A 20,127-nucleotide genomic window follows, 5' to 3' on the forward strand; every position below is an offset into this window, starting at 1 on the left:
CTGAAATCATGTGACCTTCGTTCTGAATCACTGATTCGAAACAAATTATTTGTAAACTTCATGAAGCAGTGTTTTGAAATCCCCCATCACTAGATATTGTCATAAAGTCATTATTTTGCTTGTTTTTTTGCTGAACAAAAAGTATTCTCGTTGCTTCATAACATTAAGGTTGATCCACTGTAGTCACATGATCTGTTTTAAATATGCTTTAGTAGCTTTCTGGGCATCTGAAAGTGTTAATTATCTTACTGTCAATGCAGGCCTCACTGAGCCATCAGATTTCATCAAAAATATCCTAATTTGTGTTCTGAAGATGAACAAAGTTCTTATGGGTGTGGAATGACATGAGGGTGTTACGTGTGGCTGTAGTAACAAGCACGATGTAGATGATGATGATAACAACAATACTTTAATTAAACATAGGAGTTTCCAACAGGATATGGACAGCATTCATACATATAGACATCAACGAGAACGGACAAGGAGTGAAGGCAAACACAGGGTATAAATACATGTGACTAACAAGGGAACTAAAGGTGATGGAATAATTAACAAGACACAGGTGGATCAAATGAACTAATCAGACAGACTGGGGAAAAACTAGGTCACAGGACACAGTACATGTAACAGAGGGTGAGTAATTAATGACAGAATTTTCATTTTTGGGTGAACTAAACCTTTATCTCACTGCTTAATATTTTGTAAATCTCTCAGTGACTCCTGTTTTATACTTACTATATTTTTCATCAGGTTTGTCTTCATCTGTATCCAGTTTTACCTTTGATCCTGTACTAGATTCTATAAATGATATTGACTGGTTTAGCATCAATTTTCTGTTCAAATCATGATGTAACCTCATCTATCCACTTTAAAAAATAATATTTCTGATCATCTTGATCTTCTCTCACCTGTGACTGTGACTGTGATCCAGATTTCTCCTTCAGAGTCCAGAACTCTGTATGTTCCAGTGTCAGAGACTGTAAAATTACTAATGATCAGAGTCTCATCTCTGTCAGTCAGTCGATCACTGCTGACCCCGTGACCTCTCGTCCACACCTCTGTCCACTCTCCACTGGAGTTTGTCTCCACTTTATCAGCATTGATCAACAGAACATCCATCTTCAACTGCACTCCTGTTTTCACAGAAATCTCACCTGAGGAGAAACAGAGACATTCATCCTCAATCATTATTATAATGATGACAATCAATCAAGCCCATGAGCACATATTAAAAATTAAAGGATCAGCCATTGAAAAGCCTCTATTGGAATCATTTAATCTGAATATTGTATGGGATGTGTGACATTTAATGTTTTGCTCATACCATGAATTTGAAGATGGTATATCAGCTTTCTCTGACCATCACTGCTATAGACTCTCAGAAAGTATTTCCCAGCATCACTCAGTCTCAGATCCTTGATGATGACGTCACATGATCCTGTTTTAAACAATCTGTCATTTTCACTGTCACATTCTTCATTCTCGCAGACAGGGATGATTCTTGACCATCTGATTAAATTAATATGCAAAATCTCTCCGGCCTCTAACTGACATGGCAGTGTGACGCTGCTTCCCCTTTTCCCTGTCACAGGAATTTCTGCAAATACAGACAGTATAAAATCAAAACAAAGTATCAATACTGAAAAATAAATGTGTTTCTGTTTATTCTCTGTAATCAAGGTCAAAATAAAATATAATTTATTCAAATAGATTAAATGTATATATAATTAAAGGTAATAAGGAGCCACCAATATTACCTGTGACAAATTTTAACAAGGAACTGAAAATCAAAAAATTGTTACAATTTAGCAACAAAGATACTGACCTCTAGGATATGCAAAGCAAAACAGCAGCAGCAGATTCAAGCATCTGAACCTGATGAGAAACAGAGGAGCTGGATTATGTCACAGATACAGGATAATATTCACAAACACATTAAAGGTGCCCAAGAATGCTTTTTCGCAAGATGTAATATAAGTCTAAGGTGTCTCCTGAACGTGTCTGTGAAGTTTAAGCTCAAAATACCCCATAAATTTTTTTAAATAAATTTTTTTAACTGCCTATTTTGGGGCATCATTAACTATGCACTGATTTACACTCGGCGCCGCCCCCTTAAATCGCGTGCTCCCTGCCACACGAGCTCTCGACTATATTACAGCGCATTTACAAAGTTCACACAGCTAATATAACCCTCAAATGGATCTTTACAAGATGTTCGTCATGCATGCTGCATGCATGCTTCGAATTATGTGAGTAAAGTATTTATTTGGATGATAATGTTTTATTCTGAGTGAATTTGAGGCTGTGCTCCGTGGCTAGCGGCTTATGCTACACTGTTGGAGAGATTTATAAAGAATGAAGTTGTGTTTATGAATTATACAGACTGCAAGTGTTTAAAAATGAAAATAACGACAGTCTTGTCTCCGTGAATACAGTAAGAAACGATGGTAACTTTAACCACATTTAACAGTACATTAGCAACATGCTAACGAAACATTTAGAAAGACAATTTACAAATATCACTAAAAATATCATGATATCATGGATCATGTCAGTTATTATTGCTCCATCTGCCATTTTTTGCTGTTGTTATTGCTTGCTTACCTAGTCTGATGATTCAGCTGTGCACAGATCCAGACGTTAATACTGGCTGCCCTTGTCTAATGCCTTTCGTAATGTTGGGAACATCATGGGCTGGCATATGCAAATATTGGGGGCGTACATATTAATGATCCCGACTGTTACGTAACAGTCGGTGTTATGTTGAGATTCGCCTGTTCTTCAGAGGTCTTTTAAACAAATGAGATTTATATAAAAAGGAGGAAACAATGGAGTTTGAGACTCACTGTATGTCATTTCCATGTACTGAACTCTTGTTATTTAACTATGCCAAGATAAATTCAATTTTTGAATCTAGGGCACCTTTAATACAAAGATAAAACACTTTCCTGAATATTCACTTTCATTCTGTCTGAATATCTAACACATGTGGATCTTATATGACAAAAATGTACAATAAGAAACATCAATAATGTGAATGATTAAGAATTCCAGTGTAATACTGAACATTATTAGTCAAAATTTAAAACACAAACAACAGCCTTTAGAAATTAATTAACAAACTAATAATTATATTAATAACTCTACTAATAAAAACCATCATAGTAATTACAGTAATGGATTCAGGATAAACATGTCGACTTATTTCTGCATCACTAGCAGGTTAATTTTCCAAAAACAGAAACACAAATATTGCTTTAACAACAAAAACAAGCTGGATTTATATTTAAAAACACAAAAACTTACATGGTAAAACTTCTGCACAAGTCTGGCGTCAAAACTTAATAAATTACTGCATTTCACCATTGGTGAGAGTAAAGTAAAGTGAGAAATGACCCACAAATGACGCACTTCCTCAATTGGAGGCTTTTTTTTTTTAAACTGGTGCCTTGAGGTGACTGATCATTATTGTCCTCTACACTAGAGAGTGATGATCACAGTGAACCCATGAACCAATGTGGTTTTTTATGACACATTTGTGTAATGAAAAGGAAGATTTTGAGTTAATAATATTTTATTGGTCTGATTACCCAAGCTCTTCATTAAACAAGCCCTACAATTTAATAAAATATCACATATTATACAGACACTTCATATTTAATGGTATTAGATGATTTGTTAATTGCATTTAATAGATTTCAATTTAAATAAAACATTTGGTTAGTAAAAGGTGTTTTAATACAGTCTGTTGTTTTTATGCATGGTTTGGAGTTGGAGTTTTTGCAGCTTTTAAACAGTTTGTGTGGCATGTGGTGTTTCGAGCGATTGGAAATAGTTTAGAAAAACTTTGTTTCTCCAATCACTTTCTTTCTTTTTCTTTTTTTTTGTACTATTTTCACAAGTAAGGTGTATATTTTCAAACTCTACACTGCACACTTGTAACACAGTGAGTCATTCTTTCTAAACCTGATCTCATGTTTTCATTCTAGATCACACAATCACTGTTTAAAAACACAAGATCATTGTGATATGTAATGACAACATTTGGTTTAATCACCAAAACTGTATGATATTCTTTCATTTAAGTACTTTTAACAATCAGTTCATTTAATAGCAAACAATGCAAGATACATGTTTCAAATCACCCTTGTGTCTGAAATAATTACAGTTACACAGGCTACAGATGCCATATTAGAAAATACACTAACATTGCCCACAGTATCTCACAGAAGTGAGTACATCCCTCACATTTTTGTAAATATTTTATTATATCTTTTCATGTGACAACACTGAAGAAATGACACTGCTACAATGTAAAGTAGTGAGTGTACAGCTTGTATAACAGTGTAAATTTGCTGTTCCCTCAAAATAACTCAACACAGCCATTAATGTCTTAACCTGTTATCAAACAGCTAATATTGTGTTAATGTTACACAAACCATGTTCCTGTTCTTCATCTCAGAGTCAGACAGCTGCCTTCTGAAAATCAGTATCCTTCAAAATGCTTTGAACAACTCAGAACATCAGTGGAGAAACATCAGTGGTTCATTATAACATCGTAATATACATCATATACATAATTCACCTGCTATACTGCTAAATGCACACGATTTTTCATATCAACAGAAACATATACTGGGATAAACTGGCTTTTTGAGACTCGGCTGCTTCGTAGCATAGTTAATGATATGCTAAAGCCCACCCCACATGCTGATGTGATTGGTTACATATTTGTGACATAAGAAACACCAGCGATTTCAAACTGTGTTTTTGAAACTGTCTTTAGATCACTAAAGTTTTAAGGAGAAAATACTCAGCAATGGTGTTGACTTATGAATTTGCACATGGTTTGTCTTAAAAGCACATTAAAACACCACATATAAACAACATTAAAAACTTGATTTTCACCACAGGGAGACTTTAAATTTAAAGTTCTGTACCTGAAAAACAAGAGTTGCATAAATACAATAAATAAAGAAAAATAGAAAATAAAAATAAAATAAATCACAAGATAATACAAGATGGTTTACATTTATATATGCTAAAAATTCAAACTTTTTATGGTAAAATCTTACTAAACAAGGGCTTAAATGAGCTTATTAAATAAAGACATTGTCGTCTTTACATTCAAATCAGGACAGTCCAATAAGACATGTTTAATAGAAAGGCAGATCTTGCAGAACATACATAAGGTCTGGTCTCTTCATCTTTCAGCAGAATTGAATCAGTCTTGTAGGTCCAATACGACACCCAGTCAAAACCACCTGATCAAATCTTGCTTTAAAATGGAATAAAAGTCTGCTGAGGATCCATTTTAGGATGGATTTTATGTCATTTGTTGTTTTCACAGTAGGTTTGAGGTCTGAAAGAGGATTTTGAACCCAGCAGAAGATAATACTAAAGAACTGATAAATGGTCCACTTGGAGTCTACCACAGGAGGGTCAGTTTTGATGACATGATTTGGAATCTGTGAAAATTATAAAATTCTTTTGTTGTGCATTTCCAATATGTTCCCAAGCTAAAAGTAAAGCATGTGCTTCAGCTGTGAAAACTGAACATTGTTATAGACACCATGATGTTGTAGTTCAGCCATCATTGCAGCAGCTAAAAGAAACAGTAGTTGATCGATGCAATAGGAACAATAATTCCTAGTTCATGAATTAGGATTCGTAACCTTTCTGTAATCAGTTCAGAGGTCAGCTGCATAAACACATAACCATGAGAGTCTTAAGAAGTAGTCTGACCAACCAGCAGTTAGCCAAAATGTAATCAGTCTTATTTTTTTGTATTCAAATTAGAGGAATTCACTTATTTTTGTAGCTGACTTTAAAAAAAGTTGAAGACTAACTTCTAAGGAGTTCATGCAAACAGCCACAGACCTTTAGGTCACTGTCACTAAATGCAGTGTCAACAAAAATCATTTTGGTGCAGGATTGCAGTCCAAAAGTTAATACATATTGTAAATTAAATACATATTGCATTCATATGCTGACAGAATCTTCTGCAGATTGTTGGTTCTGAAGGTGAATTGCAATTAACCAGTGACGTCAGGTGATCTGGGCCTCATGTACAACTGATTGCAATGGGATCCCTTGGGAGGAATCATGATCCACTTTCTTGTTCCGAAATTGGTGTTTCCTGATGACAAGTATAATCAGAACCAGAGTCAGCAGAACTGCATAAACAACCATTCCAACAGACAAAATCCAATGCCCTACAGCTGAAAGGAGGAAGGTGGGAAGAGAACACATTTTTTGTAAGTTTTCTTTTCTAAATTCACTTCTTAAATATTTTGTAAATCTCTCAATGTCTCCTGTTTTACTTACTAAATTGTTCAGTGTCATAAGGTTTGATATCATCTGTGTCCAGTTTTCTATTAAAGTCTGTACTAGATTCTGTAGAGGATATCAGAGGTTAGTCACACAGTTTAGCATCAACAATGTTCAAATCATGATGAATTAAAGGATTAGTTCACTTTCATATAAAAATTTCCTGATAATTTACTCACCCCCATGTCATTCAAGATGTTCATGTCTTTCTTTCTTCAGTCGAAAAGAAATGAAGGTTTTTGATGAAAACATTCCAGGATTTTTCTCCATATAGTGGACTTCACCGGAGCCCAAACGGTTGAAGGTCAAAATTACAGTTTCAGTGCAGCTTCAAAGAGCTTTAAACGATACCAGACGAGGAATAAGAGTCTTTTCTAGTGAAACCATCGCTCATTTTCCAAAAAACATAAAAAATTATATAAGTTTTAACCATAGACGCTCATCTTGAACTAGCTCTTCTTCTTCTCCTCTATTAGAATTCCGGCAGTGTAGACACTGCTAAGTGTATTACTGCCCTCCACAGGTCAAAGTTTGAACTAAATTGTTATATACTTGCACTAGCATATTGAATATGACAATTTAGTTCAAACTTTAGTTCAAACTAGTTCAAAGCTAGTTCAAGATGAGCATTTATGGTTTCTCTAGATAAGAATCTTATTCCTCGTCTGGTATCGTTTAAAGCTCTTTGAAGCTGCACTGAAACTGTCATTTTGACCTTCAACCGTCTGGAGTCCATTGAAGTCCACTATAAGGAGAATAATCCTGGAATGTTTTCATCAAAAACCTTCATTTCTTTTCGACTGAAGAAAGAAAGACATGAACATCTTGGATGACATGGGGGTGAGTAAATGATCAGGAAATTGTAATTTGAAAGTGAACTAAGCTGTGCACTTTAAAGCTGCAGTCCATAACTTTTGCCTCATTGTTGCCATTTCAGTTTGAAACCTGCAATTGCAGTTATGTGCGGAGCTATCTTCATCGGCACGGCTCCTTAGCGCGGATGAATCTAATGTTTTGTGCTGAATGTGTTGGTTGTCATATCAATGTATCGGTGTGGATCTTCACTCTACTTTGGAATTACACATAGTTTCAGCAGAGAATGTCTCACAAACATGTTATGACAGGTATAAATTTACTTTACTAATCTGATTCAGAACCAATGCTTAACAACGAGCCAATGCGCATGTGCAGACTTGAGCGCGAGTCTCAGGTTTCAGTTTCTGGAGCTTCTGACAGCAGCTGCAGTGATGCAATGACTTTATCAATCAGCGATTGGCTCTTTTACTTAGAAGTCAGGATGTATTCCACCATGTATTGGAGTTTCTCCATTCATAACTAATAGGAGTGAACCATCTGTATATATCTATATAGTCTTTGACTGCATCTGTATATCCTTGATGACATATGGCTGCATATGTTATCAATGATGTCTCATTTAAGAAAAATGACTGTGATAAAATTGACAGTTTTTTCTCATGAGGTGTAAAACACAGTAATTTCTTTTCTACTTTGCAATCTAACGGTTACTTTTCTTAAATGAGACTCGATGATGTGTGCAGCCTTCAAATGTGACCTCCGGAGGACACAGCCTTCAAAATGAGATGCAGCATTTCTGTATACAGACATGACGTAAAGACAAACTCGTATTTCCCACAGAAACCGACCTGAAACACTCAAATTAGAAAACATTATTACAGGCTTGTTGTGAATCAGGCTAAAGGTAAGGTGATCAGATCATTTTTAACCAAAAAAGTTACGGACTGCAGCCCTGAAAAATTATATTTCTGAACATCTGATCTTCTCTCACCTGTGACTGTGACTGTGATCCAGATTTCTCCTTCAGAGTCCAGAACTCTGTATGTTCCAGTGTCAGAGACTGTAAACTCTTTAATGGTCAGATTTCCATCTCTGTCGGTCAGTCGATCACTGCTGACCCCGTGACCTCTCGTCCACACCTCTGTCCACTCTCCTCTGGAGTTTTTCTCCACTTTATCAGCATTGATCAACAGAACATCCATCTTCAGCTGCTCTCCTGTTTCCACAGAAATCTCATCTGAGGAGAAACAGACACTTTATTCTCAATCATTATTATAATGATGTCAATCATTCAAGGCTATAAGGGACCAATTGTAATCATTTAAAAATCAGAGCCAATATTGGAGATGACTAATCTGGATATTGGACAGGCCGTGTCACATTCAGCATGCAATACCAACACTATTACATTGTTAACATTATTAGAAAACCCAGAAAGTTGATCCATGTTGATGGTTTGATCAGTTTTAACTTTACCCTGAATATGAAGTTGGTATTTCCTAATTAGTAGCTCCAGCTTTGTTTGATCATTATTGTAATAGATTCTCAGAATGTATTTCCCAGCATCACTCAGTCTCAGATCCATCAGGATGACGTCACATGATCCTTTTTTAAATACTCGACCACTCTTACATTCTTCATTCTCACAAACAAGTATGTTTTTTGACCAACTGCTTAAAACAATATCAGAAATCCCTCTGGACTCAAATTCACACGGCAGGATGACGCTGCCTCCCCTTTTCCCCGTCACAGAAATATGAGTGTTTCCTACAGGGGCAGTTCCTGCAAACACAGACAGAATAAAATGAATGCAATACTACTGTAAGTGTCAGTAAATCATCAATCCATAATCAAGGTCATCATTAAATATTATTATATTAGTTAACTGAATTAAAAATATATGTATAAATGAAGGCAATATGGAGCCCACATTATTAGCTGTGCCACATTTTAATATTTCAAATGTTGATGACAAAAAGCTGGAGCAGATGTGTCTGTGCAGCTGTTGTGAAGTGTTGAGCTATTGATAGTAACTGGAATGAACTGCATAGATAAGTGAGTGATGTAATGATGTGTGTTGACATAGTGGGGAATTTCCGTCATAAATCATCAAATGTCCACCAAAGTCGCTTGGCTGAGTGACACAATAGAGAAACAATCTAATACAACAACTCTACCTATAGAACTGAAAATCAAAATAATACTGACCACTATAACTGACAGAGGAAAACAGCAGCAGCAGATTCAAACATCTGAACCTGATGAGGAAACAGAAAAGCTTTTAGGTCACAAAGTAAGGCTACACATCACAAAGACATTGACAGTATACAGGGATTTAATGCTTTGCTGTGGTAAAATACCACAATACTTCCAACTCTAAACATTTAAATTCAATTAACACACGTGAATCTCACATGAAAATAAGAAAACTTCATTAAGAAACATCAATCTGAATCTTTGTATTCATAAATGACTCAAAGTGGACACAAACAGAAAGTGTTTGAAATTCAATAACCATCTGTGACCAATCAATTCTCTCAGAGTAATAAAGGTAGAACAATCTAATAATTATACTAATAACCCCACTAATAAAAGAATGGTCTTCATTGCAATGGACACATTCAGCATAAACTCCAGGCAATCAGAAGTCACGTTCACATATTGACCACATGATGTCGCCATGACACAATGAGAACATATGTTTTTGTGTCAATTATGGCAAAAACATGTTAAAAATAACATAAAATCACTTTGTTTGAAACATGTTTTGTTAACCCTACGGTTGATCAGTACCCCGAGTTCACAGGTCGAATGTCCGACTTTGAATGGGATTCCAGACGTTATTTACAAGAGAGAGGTTTGAAAAATCAAAATTCCGAGCTGTCTGGAACGCAGCATAAGACTGGAAATCGAGGCTATTTGGAAACAAAATGAAATAAAATAAAATAGCTGATTTCTCTGGATTTAAACATTTCTGGAAGCGTTTGGGATACTGTAAGTAGGCCTACACAAGTCAAAATATATATAGGCTATATAACATTGTTCTAGTAGTTTTTGAGTATTTTAATCCTCTTACATATTGTGCCTTTAATATATTTATAATTAGATGCTTATCAAATCAAAACTTAAAGAAGCCATGAAAATGTATAAAATAGCTCTGCTTAGACCTATTATTTTTATGTTAAATATTATATTATTATTATATTAAATAAACACATTTTTATTAATGCCCTCAAATTTATTTAAAGTATCATGATCACTGTTTTAAGGCCATTTTGGGAGAAATCCCAGTAAGTCAGTTAGGTGCAGTTGATCTCCACCGATTGCGCGGATCGCACGACGGGAATTGCTATAAATTAAGTGAGAATATTCACAAAATTTCTGACAGGTTTTTTTTTCTTCGCAATTCGGACTTTATAACTCGCATTCCGCGAGATTACATTAAATCTGAGAAAGTCACAATTACGTTAGGCCTATTTATTTGTTTATTTCCGTGGTAGAGACATACTTCCGTCAGAACTGTCACGCTGATCACAAAACACGTGAGTGATGTTTACAAACATAGCCTACGGTCTTTAAAAGTGCGACATAACACGTTATAACTGTGTGAAATAGACTACATGATGTCAACAGAGACCGGAGAAACAACATAATCTAATAATGATAATAACATTTACAAATAATGTTTTGTTTAGTCTATTTGCTTTCAGTGCAAAATAATTCATCTAAAGTGTAGCCTAATAATTCTTTTGAAATGTAAAAAAGAGATGTCTCAACAGAGAACAATCGTGATTAAATATCGTGATTATAATTTTTAAGCAAAATAATCATTTTAACCACTATTGTAAGCCATGTTGATTTCCGCAGCAGGTTTCGTTTTTGAAAAAAAACATAAATAATAACAAAAACACGCAAGCTGGATTCATATTTAATATTCAGATTTATACTTACATGGTCAAAGTTCTGCTCTCTCTTGAGTTCTTGGATGTTGTTCAGGCGTCAAACGCTTGTAAACAAAAATAAAAGTATTTGTTGCAAGTTTCTTCAAGTTTCCCCCTCTCACGTTTCTTCTCTCTCCCTCCCTCCATCCAGATAAACAGGCTTTTCATATGACAGAGGCGAAGCTTTGAATCAATTGATTCATTTGAAAATGATTCATTATGTTTCGAAACTCCACAAGCTGGTGACTCCTGAACAATGTAAATACATCAAAAACTCAGGCCAAACATGCATAAAACACAGATTATATAAAAAACACCTTTTATAAATCAATTGCAAATGTTTTTTGAAGGTGTAATCAATTGATTAATGCAAAAACCTTTTTTTTTTTTTTTTTTTTTTTGTCGCGAGATGTAAATACATTTCACTATGGTTTATTATACATGCAGATTATATTTTAAGTTAAGTGAGTTTATTCTTTCTATACGCTGGACATGTAGAACATATCTGCGTTTGTGCATAAATATGTGTGTTGTTGTAATGAAACTGTGACCACAAACTTGTGTGAATGAAAGGCAATAATCAGCAATATGCGTTCACTGACTTTATTTGAACGTTTCATTGATATAACATGACAGACACTGAGTTGTTAGATCCATGGTGACATCATGATGACGTCAGGAATCTATGAATCGTTTTTTTAACCGGTTCATTGAGCCGAACTGTCGAAAAGAACCGGTTCGCGGAAATGAATCGGACTTTGTATCACTACACTGAACAAGATCACAGGAAAACACAATGAAACAGATTGGGGCCAGATTTACTAACAGCTTTCTCCAGCGCAAACCCACATTTGGCATTAATAAACTACTGTCAGAATTGCAGTGAAAAGGCGTGGACTGAGATGTTTTTGCAGCTGACTGCATGTGCATTTTTGGAGTTATAGCACGAAACTCCCAGGGTGCCGTACATGACCACCAGTTGGCGGAAATGTTTCATGATTTTCAATGTTGTGCTTTAAATCAGCAATCTTTCATTTAATTCTCTCAATAGTTAAGTAATAAATGCATACATACTGTTCTTGAAGGAGGCATCTTTTACTTCCCATATATTCAATGATTTTAACTCTTAATCACATTATTTCTTGTGGTTTTACTTGCATCGTCATAATGTCATCAATCTGTATCTCTCATTATTGTGTATTGAACATTTTTAGTTTTTCTTAAAGTGTTGTATCTCATTGACTTTATACAGTGTTTCAATAGGTTTAGCATCATTTGTGATACGGTTTTCGTCTGAAAAGACACAAACTCTTAGTTTTACTGCTGTTTATTTGATCATAACTCTCAACAAACACATTTAACACTGAAGACATTTATAAAAATGTTATGTAATAAAGCTTCATATGCGTCATAAAACAGCTATCAATTATATTTTCTTATAAACTCAGATTGTATGTATATAATTATTCTCTAAATAAATATATAATGTCTAAAGATGTACATTTCTAAACAAATCTCATGATGTTCAAGCATATGTTTGCTTGTTTTGGCTGTGAATAAAGATACCGTGATTTTCTTATTGATATCTACATGTAAAAACATGCTACTTAAACTCTAAACTTTAATATTGTTTATCAATATTGAATTAATAAATACTGCATCAAAGACAGTGGCAGAAGCAGCAGCATTGCTATTTTACTGAATATTAACCACAAATGATTATGATTGTTTGAGCTTTGCCACAACTGAAGATCTGTTCAACAGAACCACATCTGAACCACACTGGTGAACCTCCATCAGTGCTGACACACAGAAATGCTGATTAATGGTGAAGTCTATATTTTGTAAATATGGGCCTTTGAAAAGGCTGACTGATTTTACTGTGCTTTGGCTACAGTAGTTCTAGTGAGGCAACAACCATCCATGTCATTTCTGCAGGCTTCATGCTCTGAGACATGCTTATTTCTCCTGCTCATCGTCTAGCTAAAAAAAATCCCTCATCCCTAAATGAAAGCTTAAAATAAAGGCCTTCATTTTTGTTTGTTTCAGGGCCTTGTCCATTGTTTTTGAATTTCTGTTACTTTTGCTATATTTTCATGTAAAACAATGATTTGGTAATCCTCTTGTACCACTGTCGTCTTTTGTGCTAAGAAATAAGTCTCCTGATGATTCTCTCCTAAGTGGTATTGTTGTCAGTATTAAGTTTGAGAACGATTGCATTACATTAATGTGAAATCTTTTTAGTTTTTCTCAGTGTGACAGTAGATCTGACATCATTGACTTGTGTTTGAAGAGGTTTAGCATTAGTAATGATGAGGTTTCCTGCCAGAAAATACACAAACACTTGACATTTCTTAGTTTTACGGCTGTTTATTTGATCAGGACACATTTATCATTGAATACGTCTGTTGACATTTTTAAACAAGCTTTATGTGCTATAAAACTGTTAGCATTTATATTTACATTTAAAGGCTACATTTACCACATCTCAGCTTCTCTTAACTGAAGGTGAAATCTGTCATCTGAGCCACATTTATCCATTTGTGTTTCTCTACAACATGTTGATTTAACTGCCAGAGAAAAGCTCAGATTGTAAAAAATAAGCATACTGTCATTTAGCTGATTTACGACTCATCCAAGATGCACGTTTTGCTTCTGTCCATCCTTTCTGCTGTCCTTGATGGTAAATAATTTCAGCTGCAACAACTGTAGCCAGAAAAAACATAAAAGCAGCGAGTCCAACACCACCGAACATCAACACACGCTCCGTCACCGTCACTCCATCATCTACAGACACAGAAGAGTTACTCAAATTCAAACAACCAGAGCTGGATCTCCAGAAAATGTTCTCTGTGACGTCAATGTTTTTTGGCAGTTCTGTGACAGAAAGACAAATATATGTCAAGTCAAGTCAAGTCACCTTCATTTATATAGCGCTTTTTACAATGCAGATTGTGTCAAAGCAGCTTTACATTGATAATTGGTATATAATTTTTCCTTTTAAAGAATAGTGTCAATGCAGGCGGATCAGAAGCACTGTTGAATAAATGTCAAGGATACTGTTGAATATCAAATGTCAAGTCAAATTAAATTAAATTAGGGCTGCATGATTAATCGTAATTTATCATGATAACGATATCTGCTTCTCTCGATTGATTTTAAATAATCGTCACGATATTGGCCCGCTCTATGAAAATGAACATAATTTGGAAATATTGGAAGTAATATTAGGAATTTCGCTGTTTTATCTTTTGAAGTTCCTAAAGGTTTTACCAGTTTTCATAATGTTGATCAGCTAGAAATGATTTTTCTTTGCTTTACGAATTTGCCGGGCAATTTGAATCTGGTTTGTCTTATTGCAAACTAATTGTGTTGCTTTAAAATCTAATGTGAATACTTTAAAATCTAATATGTCACTTTATTACAAACACAGACATCCATCTAAACATTTATGAAAGTCTTAATTAACCTTTTCACAAATCAAGGCCTTAAATGGCATGTTGTTTTTAACAGATCTTTATAGTCCACAACACAAAAAACTGAATTTACTCAAATGTTCCAGTTCAAAAGTTTCTTAATACTTTGTCAATCAACCTCTGCAAGATGCTCTGCCTTGTCAGAATGTCAGAAGTTTGGACACATCTACTCAGGATCATCTGCTCATTTTGGACATTCAACGAACAACTGGTGGCTTTCAGCAGCAGTCAAGAAGGAACATGTGCGATGAACACTTGAAGATGCTTTTTTATAAAAGTACTGAATTCATAGGTACATTTTGTTTTATCTACAAACCCCATCTCCCCTACAGTGACACGTTTGTGTAGATATGATGAGAAAACTGAAATATGTTACCGGTAAACTGATTCTCCAGTCTGATGGGTTTGTCGAAGTGCATCTGTGGAGTGTCCGATTTTGTTCCACAGAAATAAAGACCAGAATCTGACTCTGATACTCCTGAAATAGTGAAAGAGACTGTGGTGATCAAACTGTCCGCGGTAATGTTCAGACGAGTGCTGTTTAGATAGGTGGTCAGAAGTTTTTTTCTTGTTACATCCTTCTCTGCAGAAATCAGCAGAACGAGCTCTTCAGATCTGAGATGATACCAGGCCACTTCATATCTGTGTCTCATGCTGCAGTTCAGAGTGATGTCTTCTCCAATCTGAGCTCTGAACACATCTGAAGATCCTCGTACTGATGCATCTGGAGACACGTTTATAAAAATTAGTATACAGTATAGGTTTAAAATAATTATATTATGAAATGTATTTAAGTTCAAATTTACCACTGGAAGTGATTTGCATATTTCCAAAGCAAATTACACAGAAGAAAATAAATTTTTCCATTATGTCTCAACAGGTTTCTGCAGACTTTAACCACACTGCTGTTTACTTCACAGCTTCTCTATCTGCTGCTTTTCCGGCTTAAGCTGTGAACATATCTGTGAAACGCAATCATAAATCATGTAGAGGTCTCTTCGTTTGTGGTTTGCTTCAGATAGATTGCACAAAGAGTTGTCCAAGCAATTCAGCTGCTGTATATTTCTCCCATTCCAGTTTGGTTTCCAATCCACACAATCCAACTTTCTTCACATATTTGTATGTACCATTTACAGTGGCAAGAAAAAGTATCTGAACCACTTGCAGAATCTGTGAAATTGTGAATAATTTTAATAAAATAAGAGGGATCATACAAAATGCATGTTATTTTTTATTTAGTACTGTCCTGAGTAAGATATTTTACATAAAAGATGTTTGCATATAGTTCACAAGACAAAACAATAGCTGAATTTATTAAAATAACCCCATTCATAAGTATGTGAACCATTGATTCTCCAGAATAAAAAACACGATGCATTAAGAGTCGGGGGGTGAAAACTTTTGAATAGGATCAAAATGTCACAATTTTTCTTATTTTGTTTAATTATCATTGTTTTTCATCTAGTACTGCCCTTCGGAAGCAACAGAAGATACTTCCATGTTTCCCGGGAAAAAAAATTAAGCACAATTTACCTTGATATTTGAATTCAAAAGTTTTCACCCCCCGGCTCTTAATGCATCATGTTTCCTTCTGGAGCATCAGTGAATGTTTGAACCTTTTTTAATAGTTGTGTTTGAGTCCCTCAATTGTCCTCAGTGTGAAAAGATGAATCTCAAAATCATTCAGTCACTGCTGGAAAGGGTTCAAATATGCAAAAACTGCTGGAAAACTGAATAATTTTCAGGACGTGAAGGATTTTTCTGAAGAACAGAGCTCAGTTTAACTGCTCAGAACAAACAAGAGACTCATGAACAACCATCACAAAACACACAAACAGTCGTGGATCATCAGGTGACCACACACAGTGTTGAGAATCAATGCTTCACATACTTATGAACAGAGATATTTTAATAAATTCAGCTTTTTTTTTTTTTTTGTCTCATGGATTATATGTAAACATCTTTTATGTAAAATATCTTACTCAGGACAGTACTAAACAAAAAATAACATGCATTTTGTATGATCCCTCTTATTTTGTTAAAATTAAATTTTCACAGATTCTGCAAGGGGTTCCCAAACTTTCGCATACCACTGTATATAATTTGTATTTATATTATAAAATAAAAATCAATTTATATGGTAAAAAAATTTGTAAACATTTGCAGAATAAAATTTTACAGTATAAAACTGTAATTTACAAACTAAAAAATTTGAATGTACAAGTAAATAAATTGAACAATGCACACTACTGCTAAAATCTGTTTTGTACCGTTAACATACTGACAACCAACATAATAAAGCAGGTGATAAAAGAGAAAACCACATGAAGAATAAGAGTTCATCACAGTATAGTTTTTTCACGAGCTGAAGCACGCTAATACATAAAAGGTGCAAAGAGTGATTCACGCAAACACAAAACACCATCATGGTGACACACAACACTTACATAATGCAATAAACATTCATTAAACAACAGATGATGTAACATAAAACCCAAATGTACATAACTGATAACAAAAACTATTAAGAAACATGATTATCTAAACATTCAAATGTGGAGTGTTTTACAGTTTTTGACTAAATTACATGTTCATTTGTTCTTTTTTACTTCTAAAAATGACTGTTAACCTAGTAACAAATGTTTTTTCCAAACAAATGTTTAGCTTTTTTATAATATTTTAGTTAAATCACATTCAATTTAATGTGCAGCATTGCAATAAAGTGTTTTATTAGCCAGCAGCAATGCTACACTGATGTAGAAATGTCAATGTAATCCATGACCGACTTCCTCTAAAGCAGGGCCTACTTAAGACAATATTTGCAGTATTTACAAGTGCAAGTCTTTATTATCTAAGTGTTTTTATTATCTAGCTAAGTCTTACTAGTCCTTTAATGGTTGTCCTATTTAATTGAGCTCACGGAGAATACTCCTCTTATTTATCGGGTTTACAACTGTGACCGGGCGATACCCAAAGATCACACTTGATTTCAACTATGCCACCAGGGGATTTTATACCCACGAAAATAATTTTATATAGCAACACAAATTCGTTACCAATAGGTGGGTGAGTAGAGACACAGGCAAAGAATTACAAAGATGATTTATCAAAAGTGCTTTATTAAAGTGTACAAAAGTTAAAAACGGTTACATTACCTCAGAAGGGCTCAATATTCACAGTCACAAAAACAACAAACAAAAAACACTTTACAAAAACTACAATATACAGGGTTCCGACACATCTTCCAATTCAATTCCATACTTTTCCAGACTCTTATTTCCAGACCTTCCAAACGATTTTCTGCCATTGGTAAGCTTCTGTCTCTTTTTCTCTGTTTTCTCTGCTTCATGTTTGTAGTTGTACAGTCTTTTAGTGATTTTTTTAATTAGTGCTTGATTGTTGAAATAAATTTTGGCATTTAGTATTCACATGTAGGCCCTTCTCTTCTTTAAACCACACCCTGTTTAACAGGGTGACGTAGTGAATGCGATGCGATTTTAATTCAGAAGCTTGCAATTTGATTTGATTCAGTATTGATTAATTTGGGGCCTATCAGGTACAGTACATGACAAATTTCCTCAAAGAAAAAAAAATCTCTCAACTAATGCTGTAAACTATACAGGGAATCACAGCTGGTACATCATTATAATATTAGGTTAAAATTGATTTGCAAGCTACTCACATATAGGCTAAATTACACACAAGGAAGTTTTTATACATTTTTAATGACAGCTATTCTTTACTCTTTTTTTTTTTTATTTAGGCCTAAACATTTAAATAGTGGCTGTCATGATTTATACATTCAATATTGAAGCACATGTTATGTACAAATACCAGTGTTGGGGAGTTAACTGTGTAAACGGCTCCACCATGATAAGAATAGCAATGTATTTAAGATTTTAAATAGAATTTCTAAAATATTGATACAAATATTCTAATATTTACATTATTATTGCATAATTTTGTCCCGTTTTGAGCATGAATCCTGCATTTATATGTAGAAATCACTTCTGAAACTGCAATAGGTGGTTGGTAGCATGAAAAAAAACATTAAAATTCTGAATGTATTATCTATAAAGCGTGCAAAGAGAGTCAGTGTGAGATATAGGCTACATTTGAGTATTGTTTCTTTTGATATAGTTGTTTACAAAATAAACTATATCAAGTTACTATTTTGATAGTAACTTGTAGTGTAGCTAACTACTTTTTCAAAAGGGTAGCTTGACTGTAGTTTAACTACTTTAATTTAGGAGTAGCTTGTAGCTTGTCAAACTACAGTTTCAGAGTAGCTTCCCCAACACCGACAAATACAATGAATATGCAATAGCCTATAGTGCATATATTTAGCAAAATTCTCCTCTCGAAGTTCATTTTTTAGCTGACTAATTCGTTTTTGGACATTGATCGGCTTTTCTGAGGTTGGCTAAATGTGACATTTTTACTGATGCCTTTCTGCGGTTGAAACACTGATTGATCGATTGCATGTGACATGATACAGATTTCGGTAAGTTGTATCTTTCAACATACCTTCGGATGCTCATTTATGTTTATTTTGTGTTATAACTAGTAAAGTGGAACAGATGGTGTACAAGCGCTATAATTGATCTATCACGCCACAGAGCACCAAGAAAGATCTCGACTCGCTCCAGTCTATGGGAAAGTAGCCTATTTCCGATTCTTGTGTGAATCCTGAGACACACACATTCGCCCCGAAAAAAAAAAAAAAAACTCTTTGGATGTAATCAATTCACATAAATTATGTATTTTGATTCAAAAGTTACGGTGGCCCAGTAGTGCACAACACAACGAAATTAAAAAAGCAAACAAAGTTCACAACGCGACGGAATAAAGCCACAACACAACGGAAAAGCTCCCGACCACTCGGTAATATTAGTATTCCTTGCCACTGTTCTATAGAGTCGGCAGTAATATCAATACCACGATTAGTTTAAACAGTATGTAACCACCATACATCGACATGAAATATTCATTCAAAATCACCTACATGCAAAATAGCTTCATATTTATACTTGTGAATGATTTGACGCACTACCACGGCGAATGATGAAGGGAACGTCTGCCAATTCCACCAAGTGGTTAAAACGTATAATTTGTATTCATTGAAATGACTTATAACATTTAAAAACAGTCATGTTCAAATTCTAAAGCTTGTCAGTATTACCAACAGGAACTAACAAGTTTTGGAATTTGTCTGTTTTTAAATGTTATAAGTCATTTCAATGAATACAAATTATACGTTTTAACCACTTGGTGGAATTGGCAGACGTTCCCTTCATCATTCGCCGTGGTAGTGCGTCAAATCATTCACAAGTATAAATATGAAGCTATTTTGCATGTAGGTGATTTTGAATGAATATTTCATGTCGATGTATGGTGGTTACATACTGTTAAAACTAATCGTGGTATTGATCTTTGTAAAACTGTCGACTTTATAGAACAGTGGCAAGGAATACTAATATTACCGAGCTCTGAGAGCCCCCTAGTGGTCGGGAGCATTTCCGTTGTGTTGTGGCTTTATTCCGTCGTGTTGTGAACTTTGTTTG

General features: G+C 34.6%; 2 protein-coding genes across 6 annotated transcripts; both read right to left on the bottom strand.

Annotated features, from left to right (window-relative positions):
- Positions 1–3,586: 3,586 nt before the first annotated feature.
- On the bottom strand, positions 3,587–11,225 carry LOC137037472 (uncharacterized). Of its 2 annotated transcripts, none has more exons than XM_067411481.1 (6): positions 11,098–11,225; positions 9,355–9,404; positions 8,818–8,928; positions 8,138–8,383; positions 6,328–6,396; positions 3,587–6,221 (listed from the first exon to the last, which is right to left on the bottom strand). In XM_067411481.1, coding segments are annotated over exons 1-6 (651 nt in total). In that variant the 5' UTR covers positions 11,100–11,225; the 3' UTR covers positions 3,587–6,048. The 2 variants fall into 2 exon arrangements, with proteins under 2 accessions (XP_067267582.1, XP_067267581.1); XM_067411480.1 differs by having other exon boundaries at positions 8,623–8,928.
- Positions 11,226–13,456: 2,231 nt separating this feature from the next.
- Positions 13,457–15,774, bottom strand: LOC137037912 (uncharacterized). 4 transcript variants are annotated; one of them, XM_067412311.1, is made up of 4 exons: positions 15,370–15,774; positions 15,139–15,287; positions 14,940–15,041; positions 13,457–13,874 (listed from the first exon to the last, which is right to left on the bottom strand). In XM_067412311.1, the coding sequence occupies exons 1-4, from the start codon at positions 15,428–15,430 to the stop codon at positions 13,863–13,865; spliced, it is 324 nt and encodes a 107-aa protein (XP_067268412.1). In that variant the 5' UTR covers positions 15,431–15,774; the 3' UTR covers positions 13,457–13,862. The 4 variants fall into 4 exon arrangements, with proteins under 4 accessions (XP_067268412.1, XP_067268411.1, XP_067268410.1 ...); XM_067412310.1 differs by having other exon boundaries at positions 13,457–13,964; XM_067412309.1 differs by having other exon boundaries at positions 14,940–15,287.
- Between the last annotated feature and the right edge of the window lie 4,353 nt (positions 15,775–20,127).

Source organism: Chanodichthys erythropterus, chromosome 15 (assembly GCF_024489055.1).
Source record: "Chanodichthys erythropterus isolate Z2021 chromosome 15, ASM2448905v1, whole genome shotgun sequence".
Classification (NCBI taxonomy): domain Eukaryota; kingdom Metazoa; phylum Chordata; class Actinopteri; order Cypriniformes; family Xenocyprididae; genus Chanodichthys; species Chanodichthys erythropterus.